General features: G+C 39.5%; 2 protein-coding genes across 9 annotated transcripts in view; one reads left to right on the top strand and one right to left on the bottom strand.

Moving 5' to 3' along the window:
* Positions 1 to 5,037: 5,037 nt before the first annotated feature.
* On the bottom strand, positions 5,038 to 8,905 carry LOC130923271 (glutathione S-transferase omega-1-like). 2 transcript variants are annotated; one of them, XM_057848834.1, is made up of 6 exons: positions 8,765 to 8,905; positions 6,068 to 6,176; positions 5,777 to 5,999; positions 5,568 to 5,669; positions 5,378 to 5,484; positions 5,038 to 5,296 (listed from the first exon to the last, which is right to left on the bottom strand). In XM_057848834.1, exons 1-6 carry the CDS (start codon positions 8,790 to 8,792, stop codon positions 5,146 to 5,148), a joined length of 720 nt encoding a protein of 239 aa, XP_057704817.1. In that variant the 5' UTR covers positions 8,793 to 8,905; the 3' UTR covers positions 5,038 to 5,145. The 2 variants fall into 2 exon arrangements, with proteins under 2 accessions (XP_057704817.1, XP_057704818.1); XM_057848835.1 differs by having other exon boundaries at positions 5,777 to 5,972.
* cfap43 (cilia and flagella associated protein 43) overlaps positions 8,902 to 16,423 on the top strand; it is a 34,955-nt gene continuing 27,433 nt past the window's right edge. Inside the window, exons 1-7 of one of the 7 annotated variants that reach the window (XM_057848831.1) lie at positions 8,903 to 9,235; positions 9,676 to 9,706; positions 12,784 to 12,844; positions 15,035 to 15,126; positions 15,261 to 15,338; positions 15,412 to 15,537; positions 15,599 to 15,703. In XM_057848831.1, the coding sequence (XP_057704814.1) occupies positions 15,091 to 15,126; positions 15,261 to 15,338; positions 15,412 to 15,537; positions 15,599 to 15,703 (345 nt within the window). In that variant the 5' untranslated portion in view covers positions 8,903 to 9,235; positions 9,676 to 9,706; positions 12,784 to 12,844; positions 15,035 to 15,090. Of the gene's footprint in view, positions 9,236 to 9,644; positions 9,707 to 12,783; positions 12,845 to 15,034; positions 15,127 to 15,260; positions 15,339 to 15,411; positions 15,538 to 15,598; positions 15,704 to 16,423 lie in introns of all 7 variants that reach the window. The other 6 variants (XM_057848833.1, XM_057848827.1, XM_057848829.1 and 3 more) reach the window with 6 other exon arrangements.

Below are 16,423 nucleotides of genomic sequence, written 5' to 3'. Positions count from 1 at the left end.
ATCATTTAAGAACTACAAGTTTTTCTATCTGTGGATCCCTAACAGAAAGAATGTTAATGCCATTTGTGGATTTAATTGTTACAATAAACAAATACAGTACTTATGTACAGTATGTTGTATGTATATATCCGTCGTGTGTCTTATCTTTCCATTCTAACAATAATTTACAGAAAAATATGGCATATTTTAGAGATGGTTTGAATTGCGATTAATTGCGATTAATTAATTTTTAAGCTGTAATTAACTCGATTAAAAATTTTAATCGTTTGACAGCCCTAATATATATATATATATAGATAGATAGATAGATATAGATATAGCGGAAAACACAGACAAGGCTGAAAAAGCAGTTTCAGCTCTTGCACCCCTCTTTAAAATAAACTGCTGTATTTTAAGCCAAAAGAACTGTTGTGCTTGATAGAATAATATGTCTTTATGCTGCCATAGCAGATTCATGGCGCATTAAATCACCGAACTATTTTTAATTTGTCCGTTTTACCCTGGAAAACCCCCGTTTACAGACGACGCACAACCGCTTTTTTTTCAACCCAGCCATAAAACGAAGGTAATTAATTTTATTACACAAAATGTCCATCATTTTTAGCTTAGAATTATTAATTGATGTTGATATAATAGTTATTTTGTTTTAAAAAAAAAAACGACTTTAAAAAATTATTCACTCGCATTTAAACAAATTACGTAACAATGAAAGAAATGGCGTCTGTAAAAATGTCACGGATATCTACCTCATAACTATCGCTTAATTGTATTTTTTTTTTTTTTTTTTTTGTTACTCTCGCATTTTCTCTGGTGATAATAATCAATCCAAACAAAGACAAATTGAAAAAAAAAAAAAAAAAAAAAACGTTTAAAAGGGTAAATATTGTAAAAGAAAATCTCGACCACTCCTTGATGTCTGCGATTTCTGCATCGCGACCCTTGTTTTATGACCATGTTTCACCCATAAAATCCCCCAAAAATCCAGCTGTGGCCATTCACAGCTGTGTGTTGACACTCAGTGATACATGCTACATGGGAGTTTTTGGATCAAAACAAGGTAAGTACGTGATAATATCTCATTAAAGCTGTAATGTGAAGTAAGGTTGGCCAACCATGTTTTTGAATAATATGAATGGCTAAACAGTTATAAGCATATTTTCAGTATTTTTTTTTTAACGCAACCCTTCCAGATTCTTTGTTTAACCCATGGCAACGCCCTTGACAACGAAAATGCTTTTCTTCGGCAATCTTCGGAAATTACGTCACACCGGGAAGTGCGAGGGAAGTCCGCCATAGAACTGTATTGTTTGTTGCATTGCTTCTCGGTAAGATGCCACGGCGGTGTGTGACGATGTTTTGTTCTCACTCAAACGAAAAGTTGTATGGGTGGCCCAAGGATAGCAGGGCACGTAAATGGACATCTTTCGTTCGCACGAAGCGAATGAATTTCACGCCATCATCGAGTAGTGTTCTCTGCTGCAAACACTTCAAAGATGCCTGCTTCCTTAACCGGCCTGCTTATGATCAAGGATTTGCCAAAAAGTGTGATTTTTGGATAGATGACTGATGACTTTGTCAAAGCAGAGCTGCCAACTGTTGTGGAATGAACAGTATAAGCTAGCGACGTTAGCCGAAAGTTAACTCGTGGCAATCCCCGATCATAGTTGTTGTTGCGTTCGCTAGTTTAAGCGTGTTTAAATTGTGGGTCATCTACAATCTTGTCCGAAAGGGTTAATCCACTGTCAATCGGGAAAGGGGTGTGGATGTGCACATAAGCGGGTCGGCGTCGCGGTAATTCACGGTCACGTTGCAGTAAGAGACACACACCGCCGGTGAGTTTGTGCACATTTATTTGTATTTGTATTATGTATTTCCACCTTCATGCTTCTAGCATTGCATTGGTACGGTTCGGCGTTTCTTTCACGGTGATCGCTTGATAGCCTTCTAGTTTGTTTCGCGAGAGCCGCTGACATGTGACAATTTAGCGTGGTGGCATTGAGTCAATCTTGCAGCGAAACAGCGAGCGCGCAGGTCACGCAGTGAATCATGGGAAATGTAGTCTCAGGACAACACTGAAGTGGTGCTTTGTAATCTGTTCGCTAGTGTGAAAAAACTACATTTCCTCACGCCATTAGACGCCACTTCCTGCCGAGAGCTGTGCCAAGCTGTGTTCTTACTTTTCCATAACAAACTGCTCCATGTGTTAATAAAGAGACAAGGTTGTCAGCACGTCGTGTGTTCAATACATTTGTAAACAAAAAACTCATAACAAGACACTATGCACGAACCGTTTAAGAGACGCTGGGAGTAGGAGGCGAGGAGGAGATCAGCGAGAAGCAAAACTTCGCGGTCGAATGTGGTGGCAGTCTGCTATTATTTTGTTTTCTTATTGTTACCACAATAAAGTGGAGAAAGCCATCGACGACTGTGATATAGTGGATATTATTGTGTTAGTTGTAATACGGGAGTTCACCAGTAGAGGGTACGCATGTCATTTAGATGTGTTATTGTTTGTACCTTACTCCTTGACTAAAAGAGAGAAAAGTTGTTCAGAGTCACTTGGCAAGATGTTGAGTAAAGTTGTAAAAGCCAATAAAGGTGTCGTGTGGGTCACTCGGTCAAGATATAACAACGACTCATCTCCTTCTTTCCCCCCAACATTTTTATATTATTATTTTACATGCACGAGAGCTGCCGGATCTGCCAAAATGAACATGAAGTCTGATTATTATTTTTTTTAACAATGTCATCAGATAGACACAAAACATAAAATTATGTGCAAATGCCTGCATCTTCAAATCATGAAAATAATAACAGCCTATATCTTACCAATGTTGTAATCTCGATGGGTCTTGTATCCATTCCATGTCAGGTAGTCCAGGCACATTGTTTGCATCCTGATTAGCGTCTGGCTAATACATGTTAGGTCCAACATAAAATTCCAAGCTCCTCTTCTTCCAACAACTCTTCAAAAACTTGGATCTCCTCCCTTGCGCTCGATCTATCGCTTATATCGCTGTTTGAATCATTGTTTGAAGGGCTTTGTATGGCGGCCGTATGTACGGAGCTGCCATCGCGTTCCCGGTGTGACTTATCACTTCCAGGTTCGTCCCCTTTCAGGCTCGAACTTCGGAAACGCGATTATTTTGTCAAATATACAACATATATTTTTTTCATGCTTTATTTGTTGGACAATGTTTAATTACTTTACTTGTGACCCTATTTGGCATGTGAAGAAATTACTTCACATTACTGCTTTAAAGTCACGGTGTCTGTAATTCTGCTCTCGCGTGCTCACACCTCCAGATAGGGTTTTGCTGTTTAAATTATTATTATTTTTTTTTAAATGCCCTCCTGTTCAAAATTTGTCTTCCCCCAGAAAATTAAGATTTTAAGCTTTCCAATGATGTATCACACATGCATATCGGACAATTCTGAAATTTGGTCAAATTGGGGGTCTCAGAGCAGAACTTCAAGTCACCTGAGTGTTTTCCGCCATATAATTATTCATCTTTTTTTGTGTGTAGCATGTTTCTATTTTCCATTTACATCACATTACATTACAACACATGATATCTGGGTTTTATTTAGTAGTGATAGTATACTGTTTGTCTGTTTCTTACGTTAGGAAGCAAGTTAAATGTTGCCAGTTATTTTAGTTTAGATAATTAAAAGCAAAAATTTTGATTATAGACCTGACCAATCATTGGTCGCAATTGTTCTTACATCATTTCTTTAGCGAGATTTGGACGCTTATATTAAAAAGCATTTTAACAAATTTAAAAGATTTTTTTTTTAATCGTTTTTTTTAAAAGATGCAATTTGAAAAAATATATACATGCTTTTGTTGAAAATGTGTTACACATCAGTAGCCACGTTTACATGCTGACTTTTATTCATACCGATTCAAATCATTCCGAATGGAAATTTCAGATCAGCTGTTTACATGTCACTTCATCTATTCCGATCCAGCGTTTACATGTGTCTGCCTTTATTCCGAAAGGACGTATGACAACTGCCGTCTGACATGCGCAGATTAATCAAAACAAAGCGTCACGTTGCAAAACATGGAGATCGATCGTCAGAGTGCTGCGGTTTTAACTTTAACCCACTTGTTGTGTTTGTGGGGTCGTATCCGCTTCTGCTATTTTGCTCTTTTGCCTTGTAGTAGCCGGTTGTCAGCGTTTTCCACCATTTCTAATCTGGTCAACGCTCCGGTCCATTCCGGCTTCGTGTAACCTCTCGTGAACTTTTTAAAATAGTTCACTGTTCCTCGTTTTACGCCCGTCTAAGCGAGCAATTATATTCAATTCTTTTAAAGTTTGAATTAAATACAATATTTCCACCGGACTCCAATTAGGTGCGCTGTGCTTGGAAGCCATGTTGCAAGTGACGTTATTTACGTCACCAAGTGACGTCACCACGTCAGTACAGAGCATGTGCAGAAAGAACGCAACCAGACACCATTCCGCTTCCCTGTTTACATGATATGATTTTACTTCTAATCGGTTTGGGAAAGGGAATATTCCACCCCTGTGAATCGGAATGAAATTCCATTCGGTTTGGGCCTGTTCATTCCGAATGAGGTGTTTATATGGAACGCATTTATTCGGTTTGAACATCTAAACCGATTGTAATTGGAATATTTGGCTCCATGTAAACGTGGCAAGTGTTTTCAATCATCTTTTGCAGGTAAAGACTTCTCTCTGCCTCTTCTCAGATCAGTTCCAGTTTAATTCGTTCCCCTTCAATGTTTGATTGGTTTTGGATACAAAGCATGCATGAGTAAAGAAGAGAAAACTGTCAAACAACACAAAGTTGAAAAACCGGTTTCCCCCAACAAAAGTTGAGACTCAGCACATTAGTAAAGATTAACTGGCCATAAAGTATGGAGTAAAGCAAGTGTCAATCAAGAATGTGAGTCTTCACATGATTAAAGAAAGTCTGTCAAAGATCATCTGAGCTCAACTGGCTTCCTTCAAACTCATAACATACAAAGAAAAGATTTTGCCTCACAACATGTGATTCAGCACATGATTAAAAAAAATAGTACCAGACAACAAGTTTTATTTAGGAATATGTGTGTTCAAATCATATCTAATAAAAACCTGGATGGGTTGTGTGTAGGTCTCTGTTGTTTCTACTCTACAGACCGTAGTCAAAATTGGGTTTGCCTTCCAGGTAGGTCTTGTAGTAGTCCTTGTAAGTTTCCACGCTGTGTCCGCTGGCTTTGACAACAGGATCCTTGAACATACGCTCCACCCACGCCTTCAACTCAGGTGAACCGTCCAAGCAACTGTGAGGTAAAAAACCTTTTTAATCCAAATTCCAATTCTGTTAATTTATTGGCGTGTGCACATTGGGGGGGATGACTCACTCTTCCAACTCAAACGCCTCCAGCCTCTCAAACCACGGCCACGCCATGTAATCAGTCATGCCGACACAATCGCCACCAAAGAACTTTGTCTTCTTTTGTGCCAGTTCCTGGAAAACACAAATATTTTTGTCATGTGCCTAAAGATCACTATTCAAAAATAAAACTAACTGTGGTGATATTGTTAACAAACCTTGTTTAAAATGCAGAACTTCTGCTTCAGTTCAGCATGGAGCCCGGAAACATCCTCGCCTTTCAGTCTGCCCAATGGGATCTTGTAGGTTAATGGTGCTATCTGTTACAAAATCAGATTGTATTTGAAACACTATGGTAAATTGACCTTGAGGTATAGAATGCATTATATTCAGCTTTTAAGGTTTCACTTCCCAGTGTTTCAAATACCTTGGAAAAATTCTCCAGCATCATCCTGTGCTGAGCTTTCCCCAAAGGAGTTTCAGGAAGCAGCTTCTTCTCCGGATACACCTCATCCAGGTAATCGCAGGTGATAGGGGACTCGTATATCACTTCCCCTGCTGATGTCTCCAGAGTGGGCACTTGACCGAGGGGGTTTTTCTCCAGGAACCAATCGGGTTTGTCTCTAAGGTTGATATTGACAATATCATGCCTAGTATACAAAACGAGAAAAGTTATTGACTTAAAATCAAACAAAGTGCGTGAATCACTTGTTTTTACTTGATCCCTTTGGCGTTCAGCACCAGTCGAGCTCTCTGAGCAAAAGGGCAGAACCTCATGCTGTACAGTCTGATGGAACCGGCTGGCACGGGCCCAGGCGCAGCACACCCTGGGAAAACATATATATGCATTTTTTAATTCAACACTACATATCTGATATATATATATAGATATATCATATATAATATATATACTGTAGATAGTGCATATCTGATGTGAAACAGTGGCTTTTGCACAAAACTTTTTACATCTTAACGAGAGCAAAACTGAATTTATTACTTTTGGCACACCTTCTATGCTGAATGCCCTTGAGCCCAACTCTGGCGCTCCGGCTGACATTTTTAAGACACGTTAAAAATCTCAGAGTGATATTCGATAGCAGGCTAACCTTTGAAAAGCAAATAAGTTCTGTTGTAAGAGCAAGTTTTTTCCAGCTCCGAAGCCTTTTCTTAGTCACCACGACCTTGAAAAAGCAATTCACGCTTTTATAAGCTCAAGGCTGGACTACTGCAAAGCACTTTATGTTGGCCTCCCCAAGTCCTCAATTTCTTGTCTGCAACTTGTTCAAAATGCTGCTGCTCGATTTTTAACAGGTGCACCTAGACGTGAGCATATTACCCCCGTGCTATCATCACTCCACTGGCTTCCAGTCCATTAGAATTGATTTCAAACTTTTACTGTTTGTTTTTAATTCTATTCTTCTTTTAATTTTATGAATGGCGAGGCTCCATCTTATTTATCGGAAATTTTAACCTTCCGTAACTCTAGCAGGACTCTTCGTTCGACCGGCCAGCTTCTTTTATATGTTCCGAGGTCAAAACTTAAACAGTGGGGAGACCGATCTTTTGCGGTTACTGCCCCTAGGCTGTGGAATACCCTTACCCCTGAAATCGGCACCACTACGGATCTAGGTCTTTTTAAGTCTCGGTTAAAAACACACTTTTTTAGACTCGCCTTTTATACAGATTAGGATAGCCTGGTTTTATTTGCTTCAGGGTTTTAAATGTTTTTCACTTTATCGGTTTTATTGGTTTATTTGCTGGACTTCTATTGCGGTGCGTTTTTTTTTCGTTTCATTTATTTGTTTTTCTTAATGTCATTGTATAATACTTTCCTGCCTTTTATTTATCTTGAGTAAAGCTGAAACAAATACTCGAGCAAGTCGAGTAACTCGAGTTTAAAAACTGATCCGAGTAATTTTATTCACCTCGAATAATCGTTTAATTTTGACAGCTCTAAGCATCACGTTTTGCCTGGACTACTTTTAATGCGGGACAACGCGCTGATGTCACGTGCGTAGAGGAAGAAGAAAAATAAATAAATAAATAAAAACTTACAGCAGCCGACAGCCGCTACAAACGACGCCGACGTTGCTAAAAACTAGCCCGCATGATGCTACGGTAGTAGCAGGTAGCGTCTGATGCGTCTCATAGAGATCACATGTATGTTGAACTAGATGCGAAATGACATAGTCAGTGGCGTTAGTAAACAGCGGCCATCCTAAAGCAGTAGACTTCTAAGCACTAATAAATAAGTTTAAAGTTACTGTCCCTTACTCACGTAACGTTAGCCCAGCGGAGGGCGGGGTTTCTATTATTTATGACCACTGTCGATGCGTGGCTAACGTGTCTTACATACAGGCTTTATTTAATCTGTGAAAACATAGCGCTGTAGAGTGATGAGGGTGTAAAATAAAAACTTAATAATGCTAACTGTCAATTTTAGCTCAGTAGTCATTGCTGGATAAAACACCAAGTATCACTGGTCCCTAATGTGCTCCAATACAGCAGGTATCATAATTATTTTGAACATTGCAAAAACTCAAAATCCTATCAGGACTTACAGTTTACACTAACTTAAAACTTAACTAGAACTTAAAAATAGCTCAACACAAATAGAAATTCAATTGAAACACGTGGTAAAAAACACCTAACTTTTAAGCGATGTGTGTTATCAAGCGTAATGGCATTTTTAGGTAAGAAATATATATATATATATATATATATATATATATATTTTATAAGATCTAGAAGTTTTTTGAGTGAAAGCAGTGAATTAGTCTTTTTTTTTATTCTAGTTGCATCTGAGATGCAATTGTTGGCTGTTTTCAACAATGTACATCGAAAATAAAGACATTGTCTGAAAATGGTTAAATATTAGATGAAATGTCTGATTTTCTCATGTATATTTACAATTGCTCTTCACCTAAAAATATATATGTTTTAACCGATTACTCGATTAATCGATAGAATTTTCAGTCGATTACTCAATTACTAAAACATTTGATAGCTGCAGCCCTAATCTTGAGTAATGTATTTTTGTAAAGCACTTTGAGGGCCTTCTGGGTTTTGTAAAGGGCTATATAAATAAATTTGATTGATTGATTGACTACATGATGACTTAAATTTGCAAATCCATAAACCTTTAGGATCATTTCAAAAGCACGTTTTAAAGCATATTCAAGTAGCATTCGTTTCTTAAGCCTAAAACAACACAAGCATAAAAGTTATATTCAAGGCCCACGCCTAGTTAAATGTAATTTGTCCTAATTTTTTGTACGAACGTTTTTATAAATCACACTTAAAACGGAAGATAGGGCACTTCCAGTTTCCTTGCCGTGTCACATGCATGTCTTGTCGAACCTACGTTGCAAAAGAACCGATTTTGCAAAACATAAAACCATATTAAATGTCTTACCTTTGGAGACACACTTTCCACTTGTCATTTTAACAGTGAAAGGGTTCGGTTGACGGGAAGAAACGGGAAATTTGAGGATAAAATAACCCCGAGTTGAAATTATGTAATTTTGAGCTACTTCCGGTAAAATGAACCAACCAATAAGGGTTCAAGGGGGCGGGGCAGAGATCGTGTTTCTCGTTTCCAAGGATACGCACAAGGTGGCGATCAATTCGCCGTTTTAGGCGTAAGATTCTCACAAAGTAGGTTATCTCGTAGAAGTTACGGCATCAGATATATTACAGAATTTAGTTTTTATTGTTGTGTTGCCACTTTAGACTCACTTATTAGTTGGTTGTCTTGTTTCCATTTTTTTCCCTTTTTTTTCTTTTTTTTAAGTTTCATTTTTGTGGCCGCGCCATCTTCAATTATAACGACAACAACAAAAAAGATGGAACTGTTGGACTTTCGCAATCGAGATTTGAGTATCTGGTATTTCTCATTTACAGTATTTGACAGTTGACCGTTTAACCTTGTGTTGTTTCGCTGCACTCACCAGTTTGCATTGGATTTTTGCTTTCAAAAACCGTGGAAGTTCCCGTTTTTTTGTTTTCAAGTAGTATTGTGAGCTAATAATCTTGTCTCGTAGTATCGTGTGGTCGATAATAAAAACGCGCATAGCGTATGGTGTATTCTTTATTAGGTTGGCTCTTGACATAAATACACTGAAATAATTTTGAAATTGACTATTAAAAAAGTAACAACCTTCTATCTCAAAATGATTGGTATCTTAACACTACAGTACACTAAAAACTAGAACTTTTTGTGAATATTGGGCAACAACGCCCTCTGGTGGTTGATTTATAGCAAGTGTGAAACCAAACCCTTTTCTCCCCCACAGTAATGTCAGTTCCTGTCACTTTTGTTTTTAGATGCTGTAGTGTAGCTGTCCCAGTGCATATTGTAAGTCACCTCCTTGAGTGGTCTTCCTCCCGACGTCCACCGCGCGGTGGCGCTGCTTTATTTATGTTGTATATGTTCTTCTTCTGTAATTGCTTACTTGTGTTGTGGGAGTTCGTCTGGGAACGCGTGTGTGTGTACCGCTGAGCTCCGAGTGGTTGAGCTGGAGTTATTTTTGACTATTAAAAGTGCATGGGTGGACGTCTGCTTCCTTTTTTTGCCTTTTATGCGCTCATCCTGCCCTGCCAAGCGTTACAATATTCAGCTAATTTTGTGCAAATGCGCTATGGCGTGGAACCAAAGATAGGTTACTCGTTTCCCTCGTAGGCTTCAAGTTTTAACGACATCTAGTGGTGAAATGAGGGGAAGCAAAACGATGAGAAATGTACAACAGCAGTGTGTGGATTGTGTGTATGCATTCTGTTTTAAATACTGTCCCATTGACTGTACTGGTGTTTGTTCGGTTAAATTTTGAATCATTTTAACTTATTGGATAGCATAGACGTCCACTCTATTTGAACGGAAAGATGCCAGATGGATTGGCTATTTTATCATCGTGAATGGCAGCCAATGAGATAACATTTATTATAATGTAGTGAGGAAAATAAGTAAGCCACCTGCGATTTTGCAAGTTGTCCCACTTAGAAATGATAGGCGGGATTTAAATTTTCGTGGTAGGTGCTTGTCCACCGGAAGAGACGATCTAAAGGGGGAAAAAGCCAGAAATCACAGTGTATGATTTTTTAAACAATTTATTTGTATTATACAGCTCCAAACAAGTATTTGAACACCGGTCTATTAGCTAGAACTGGGAGCCTCAAAGACTTGTTAATCACCTTTAAAAACTCCCAGCAAATACGTGGAGTGGAGGTAGACTTTTTGAGTCTGACCTTTTTGACCTGTTGGAGGCGGTTAGCAGTATATAAATACCTGTCCACCCCCTACAATCGGGAAGACTCCAATTACCACAATAGTCAAGACCAAAGAGCTGTCAGAAGAAACCAGAGACAGAATTGTAGACCTCTACAAGGCTGGAAAGGGTCACAGGCAGGGGCGGACTGGTAATCTGTAGCTTCTGGAGGATCACAGAATGGCCGGTGCTCTGGACGGCCGGCGGCCGCCATACATACACATCACTGTTTTTATCCCCTCTATACTCTGTGATTATCTACAGTTCGCATCCAATCCGACAGGTGGCAGCAATGCACCTGGCTGAAAGACTTGTGGCCCACGAAGGGGCAGAATAGAGCGATAAGAGCTTTGGCGGACTTTCTAGTTGCCACCGGGTTGAGATGGAGAGGGTTACTTGCTAGGTATATTAGCAATTGGCAAACATTTTAGCTGTAAAACAACGTATGCACACGCAGCAGCAATATTAAGTCAGAAGTAATATAACAAAATGTTAATAAAATGAATGGTTTTACTTTCAAGTTTAGGTAGTTAAATTGATATATATTTTTAATCATTTATATATCGTTTTGTTTTCTGGTTAATAGTTTCCAATAAAGGTTGCAGGATTTGTCTTGAAATGTTTATTGTATTTTCATTGAAATGTATTATTTGTGTGGCAAGATTAATTATGGCATAAACAATGAAGTCATTTTATAGACACGGGATAGGTGTTATTATAATCAATTGAATACATAAAACTTGCTTTAAAAAATAAATTATTTTATTTGTTTATTCAGGTTGATTATAGAGCTAGGGCAGAAGATGAATCCAACTACAGTTCATCCTTGTAGTACTTTGAGTGCCCCAAGTCAGACAGTCACAGTCTAGACCAGGGGTGTCCAAACTTTTTGCAAATAGGGCCAGATTTGGTGTGTTAAAAATGTGGGGGGCCGACCTTGGCTGACGTCCTTTACGTAGAACAATATATTTAAGCAAATTTTAGCAAGCCATTGTGTGTGTCACATTTGCTTTATTATTTTTTTGAATTAATAATTTCAACAATCTCGCAACCAGCCTTTGTGGCTTACTCTTTCAAATCTTGGGCTCTTGTGAAATACTGCTGCTGTGAAATTAAACTAGCTTCAAGTTGCTTCAGTTTATCGCTATGTATCTTCCCTGTAATCTTGTCATACATGTCAGCCTGTCTTGTTTGGTAATATCGCCTCACATTGAACGCTCTTTGCAAATGAGGCAGACACAGTTGTTGCGTATTTTAGAGAAGAAATAGTCCAATTTCCACCTGTCCTTGAAGCGTCAGCCATCGCAATCAACTTCCTTTTTTCTTTTTGTTGATTGTCGCCATTTTAGAAAATTCGGAGTAAAGGGTCACACGGGGTAATGTTGCGTGGAGTGCCGCTGCCTTTTAGTGGTTAAATGAGGAGCAGCATTTAGTGTGTAAGCTACTTCATATGCTGGTAGCAGTGCTGCTGACCAATTTATTAAGTCTGTGTGTGGGCCAGACGTTATTGATTTTATGACAGAGGCTGGGGGCCGGATGAAATTTGTCCACAGTCCACATTTGGCCCCCAGGCCTGACTTTGGACATGTCTGGTCTAGACACATTTTCTTCATTTTTCTCTCAAAGTGAACGAAATTGATGCATTTTACAATAAAATATTTTTTTAAATCCTCCCGGGGGGGGGGGGGGGGGGGCATGCCCCCAGAACTCCCTAGAGGGTCTGTGTACAGCGATTCTTGTGGGCTGGGCTGAGTCAAACTCCAGGGCTGCTTTTTAGTCCCAGTCCGCCCCTGGTTACGGGGCAATTTCCAAGCAGCTTGGGGATATAAGACCCTAGCTAAACATGAATGTCAATCTTCCTCAAACTGGGGCTCCATACAACAGCTACCTTGTAGGGTCTCCATGAGCCTAAGAATTGTGAGGAATCAGCCAAGAACTACACAGGAGGAGCTGGTCAATGACCTGATAGGAGCTGGGACCATCATTTCCAAGGTTACTGTTGATAATACACTAAGACGTCATGATTTAAAATCCCTGTTTCCCTGTTAAAACCAGCACATTTGCAGGCCCGTTTTAAGTTTGCCAATGACCATTTGGATGATCCAGAGGAGTCATGGCAGAAAGTCATGTGGTCATATGAAATTAAAATGGATTTTTTTTCCACTTATAGTGTTTGGAGGAAGAAGAATGATGAGTACCATCTCAAGAACACCATCCCTACTGTGAAGCATGTGTGTGGTAGCATCATGTTCTTGGGGTGTTTTTCTGCAAATGGGACTGGGCGACTGCACTGTATACTGAGAGGATGACCAGGGCCATGTATGGTCAATTGACAATGGCCTAAAGCAGACAGCCTGAATTACCAAGGAGTGGCTTCGTAAAAAGCATATCAACGTTCTGAAGGGCCCTAGCCAGTCTCCAGACCCAAACTCAGTAGAAAATCTTTGGAGGAAGCTCAAACTCTGTGTTTCTCAATGACCGTCCAGAACCCTGATTGATCTAGAGAAGATCTGTGTGGAGCAGTGGTGCTAAATCTCTGCTGCAGTCTGTGCAAACCTGGTGAAAAGTTACAGGAAACGTTTGACCTCTGTAATTGTAATCAAAGGCTACTGTACCAAATCTTAACATTAATTTTTTTCAGGTGTTCAAATACTTACAGTGCCTTGCAAAAGTATTCGGCCCCCTTGAACCTTGCAACCTTTCACCACATTTCAGGCTTCAAACATAAAGATATAAAATTTTAATTTTTTTGTCAAGAATCAACAACAAGTGGGACACAATCGTGAAGTGGAACAGAATTTATTGGATAATTTAAACTTTTTTAACAAATAAAAAACTGAAAAGTGGAGCGTGCAATATTATTCGGCCCCCTTGCGTTAATACTTTGTAGCGCCAACTTTTGCTCCAATTACAGCTGCAAGTCGCTTGGGGTATGTTTCTATCAGTTTTGCACAACAAGAGACTGACATTCTTGCCCATTCTTCCTTGCAAAACAGCTCGAGCTCAGTGAGGTTGGATGGAGAGTGTTTGTGAACAGCAGTCTTCAGCTCTTTCCACAGATTCTCGATTGGATTCAGGTCTGGACTTTGACTTGGCCATTCTAACACCTGGATACGTTTATTTTTGAACCATTCCATTGTAGATTTGGCTTTATGTTTTGGATCATTGTCCTGTTGGAAGATAAATCTCCGTCCCAGTCTCAGGTCTTGTGCAGATACCAACAGGTTTTCTTCCAGAATGTTCCTGTATTTGGCTGCATCCATCTTCCCGTCAATTTTAACCATCTTCCCTGTCCCTGCTGAAGAAAAGCAGGCCCAAACCATGATGCTGCCACCACCATGTTTGACAGTGGGGATGGTGTGTTCAGGGTGATGAGCTGTGTTGCTTTTACGCCAAACATATCGTTTTGCATTGTGGCCAAAAAGTTTAATTTTGGTTTCATCTGACCAGAGCACCTTCTTCCACATGTTTGGTGTGTCTCCCAGGTGGCTTGTGGCAAACTTTAAACAAGACTTTTTATGGATATCTTTGAGAAATGGCTTTCTTCTTGCCACTCTTCCATAAAGGCCAGATTTGTGCAGTGTACGACTGATTGTTGTCCTATGGACAGACTCTCCCACCTCAGCTGTAGATCTCTGCAGTTCATCCAGAGTGATCATGGGCCTCTTGGCTGCATCTCTGATCAGTTTTCTCCTTGTTTGAGAAGAAAGTTTGGAAGGACGGCCGGGTCTTGGTAGATTTGCAGTGGTCTGATGCGCCTTCCATTTCAATATGATGGCTTGCACAGTGCTCCTTGAGATGTTTAAAGCTTGGGAAATCTTTTTGTATCCAAATCCGGCTTTAAACTTCTCCACAACAGTATCTCGGACCTGCCTGGTGTGTTCCTTGGTTTTCATAATGCTCTCTGCACTTTAAACAGAACCCTGAGATTATCACAGAGCAGGTGCATTTATACGGAGACTTGATTACACACAGGTGGATTCTATTTATCATCATCGGTCGTTTAGGACAACATTGGATCATTCAGAGATCCTCACTGAACTTCTGGAGTGAGTTTGCTGCACTGAAAGTAAAGGGGCCGAATAATATTGCACGCCCCACTTTTCAGTTTTTTATTTGTTAAAAAAGTTTGAATTATCCAATAAATGTTGTTCCACTTCACGATTGTGTCCCACTTGTTGTTGATTCTTGACAAAAAATGTAAATTTCATATCTTTATGTTTGAAGCCTGAAATGTGGCGAAAGGTTGCAAGATTCAAGGGGGCCGGATACTTTTGCAAGGCACTGTATTTGCAGCAGTATAATACAAATACATTGTTAAAAAAAAAAAACCCTGCCCGTCATTTCTAAGTGGGAGAACTTGCAAAATGGCAGGGTATTCAAATACTTATTTTCCTCACTGTATGTGTGTTTCCCTACAGGTCTTGTATAGAATCAGACACTTGAATGCTGAAGTGGTGAAACAGTTCAGTCCACTATGGATGATGTTAATACAGATTCGCCAGAAACTGAGGTAAAATGTATTCCTGTCTGTTGTAGTCACTGTTTTGCGATTTCTACCTCTGCTTTATCCCAGAGGTTGTCTGTAGTCATTCTTGTAACTTATGCATCAAACAGCATTTTGTTTTTGAATTGATTATTAAACAGGATCTAAGCAAAGACTATGAAAACTATTCTGAAACAAAGGAAAATCTGCTGGCCAGGATGGAGGAGATTCGCAGCACTGTGAGTGGAAACTCAAGTTAAGCTTAAGTAAGACACTGATAAATGGAAAGATTCCATCTTTCATCTCCATCAGATCAAAGAGATGATCCTGGAAAATGAGACAGTTCCGGAAATCGAGCGACTTGAGCTGAAGGAGTTCAACGTAGACGACCAGAGACAAAAGATGCACGATGCCACGATGGAGGAGGAAGTTTCCAGGGTAACACTGAACAATAAATGTTCATCTCAGATACTGCTTTTGATGCGATGCTTGACGGCAGGTGAGAGATCGAATTGAGATGGAGATTTTGGAGAGATGCTACAAGCGTGATCTCATCAAGAGAGATTGCTGGGATTCTCTGAAAGTTAAAGACAGAGCTGTAAAGGTATGAAACCTGTTCTCAAGGACGCTCAAATGACATTGAGTGTACAGTGCTGGCCAAAAGTATTGGCACCCCTGCAATTGTGTTAGATAATGCTCAATATCTCCCAGAAAATAATTGCAATTACAAATGCTTTGGTAGTAATAGCTTCATTTATTTTGCTTGCATTGAAAAAAGACAAAAGAGAATGGGAAAAAAACTTAAATCATTATTATTGGGAGTGGGAACCTCTTGGTACATCACGATACGATACAAAGCTAACGATAATGATGATCTGACGATATGGCGATACAGCGGTTAACGATACATTGGTCAGGAAATCATTCTTGGATATTCAACAAACAACTAATAAACAGGAAAACAAGCTCCTGCTGTGAATTGGAATGAGTTTATCACTAGTAGAAGTCCAATCCATTTGAAGTGGGAGGGTGGCAGCGAATGAACACTTGTTCATTCGCTGCCATCCCTCCCACTTCAAACGGATTGAACGTCTATGGCCGTCAGTGGCAGCCAATGCCAGGCTATGAGGTAATTTTGAGCCATTTAAGGTCATCTACTTGTTGATTTTCAGTTACTTCCTGTTGATTTTGGGGTATTTTATGGGTCACTTCCTGTTTATTTTGCGTTACAGAACAGGAAGTGACCTGGGAATCACCCAAATGAATAGGCAGTGACTCAAACTCAACAGGAAATGACCTGTAAATGAACAGCAAGTGACCTGTA

The sequence above is a fragment of the Corythoichthys intestinalis genome, chromosome 10, assembly GCF_030265065.1.
Source record: "Corythoichthys intestinalis isolate RoL2023-P3 chromosome 10, ASM3026506v1, whole genome shotgun sequence".
NCBI lineage: Eukaryota > Metazoa > Chordata > Actinopteri > Syngnathiformes > Syngnathidae > Corythoichthys > Corythoichthys intestinalis.
This window is presented reverse-complemented; position numbering and strand designations above follow the sequence as displayed.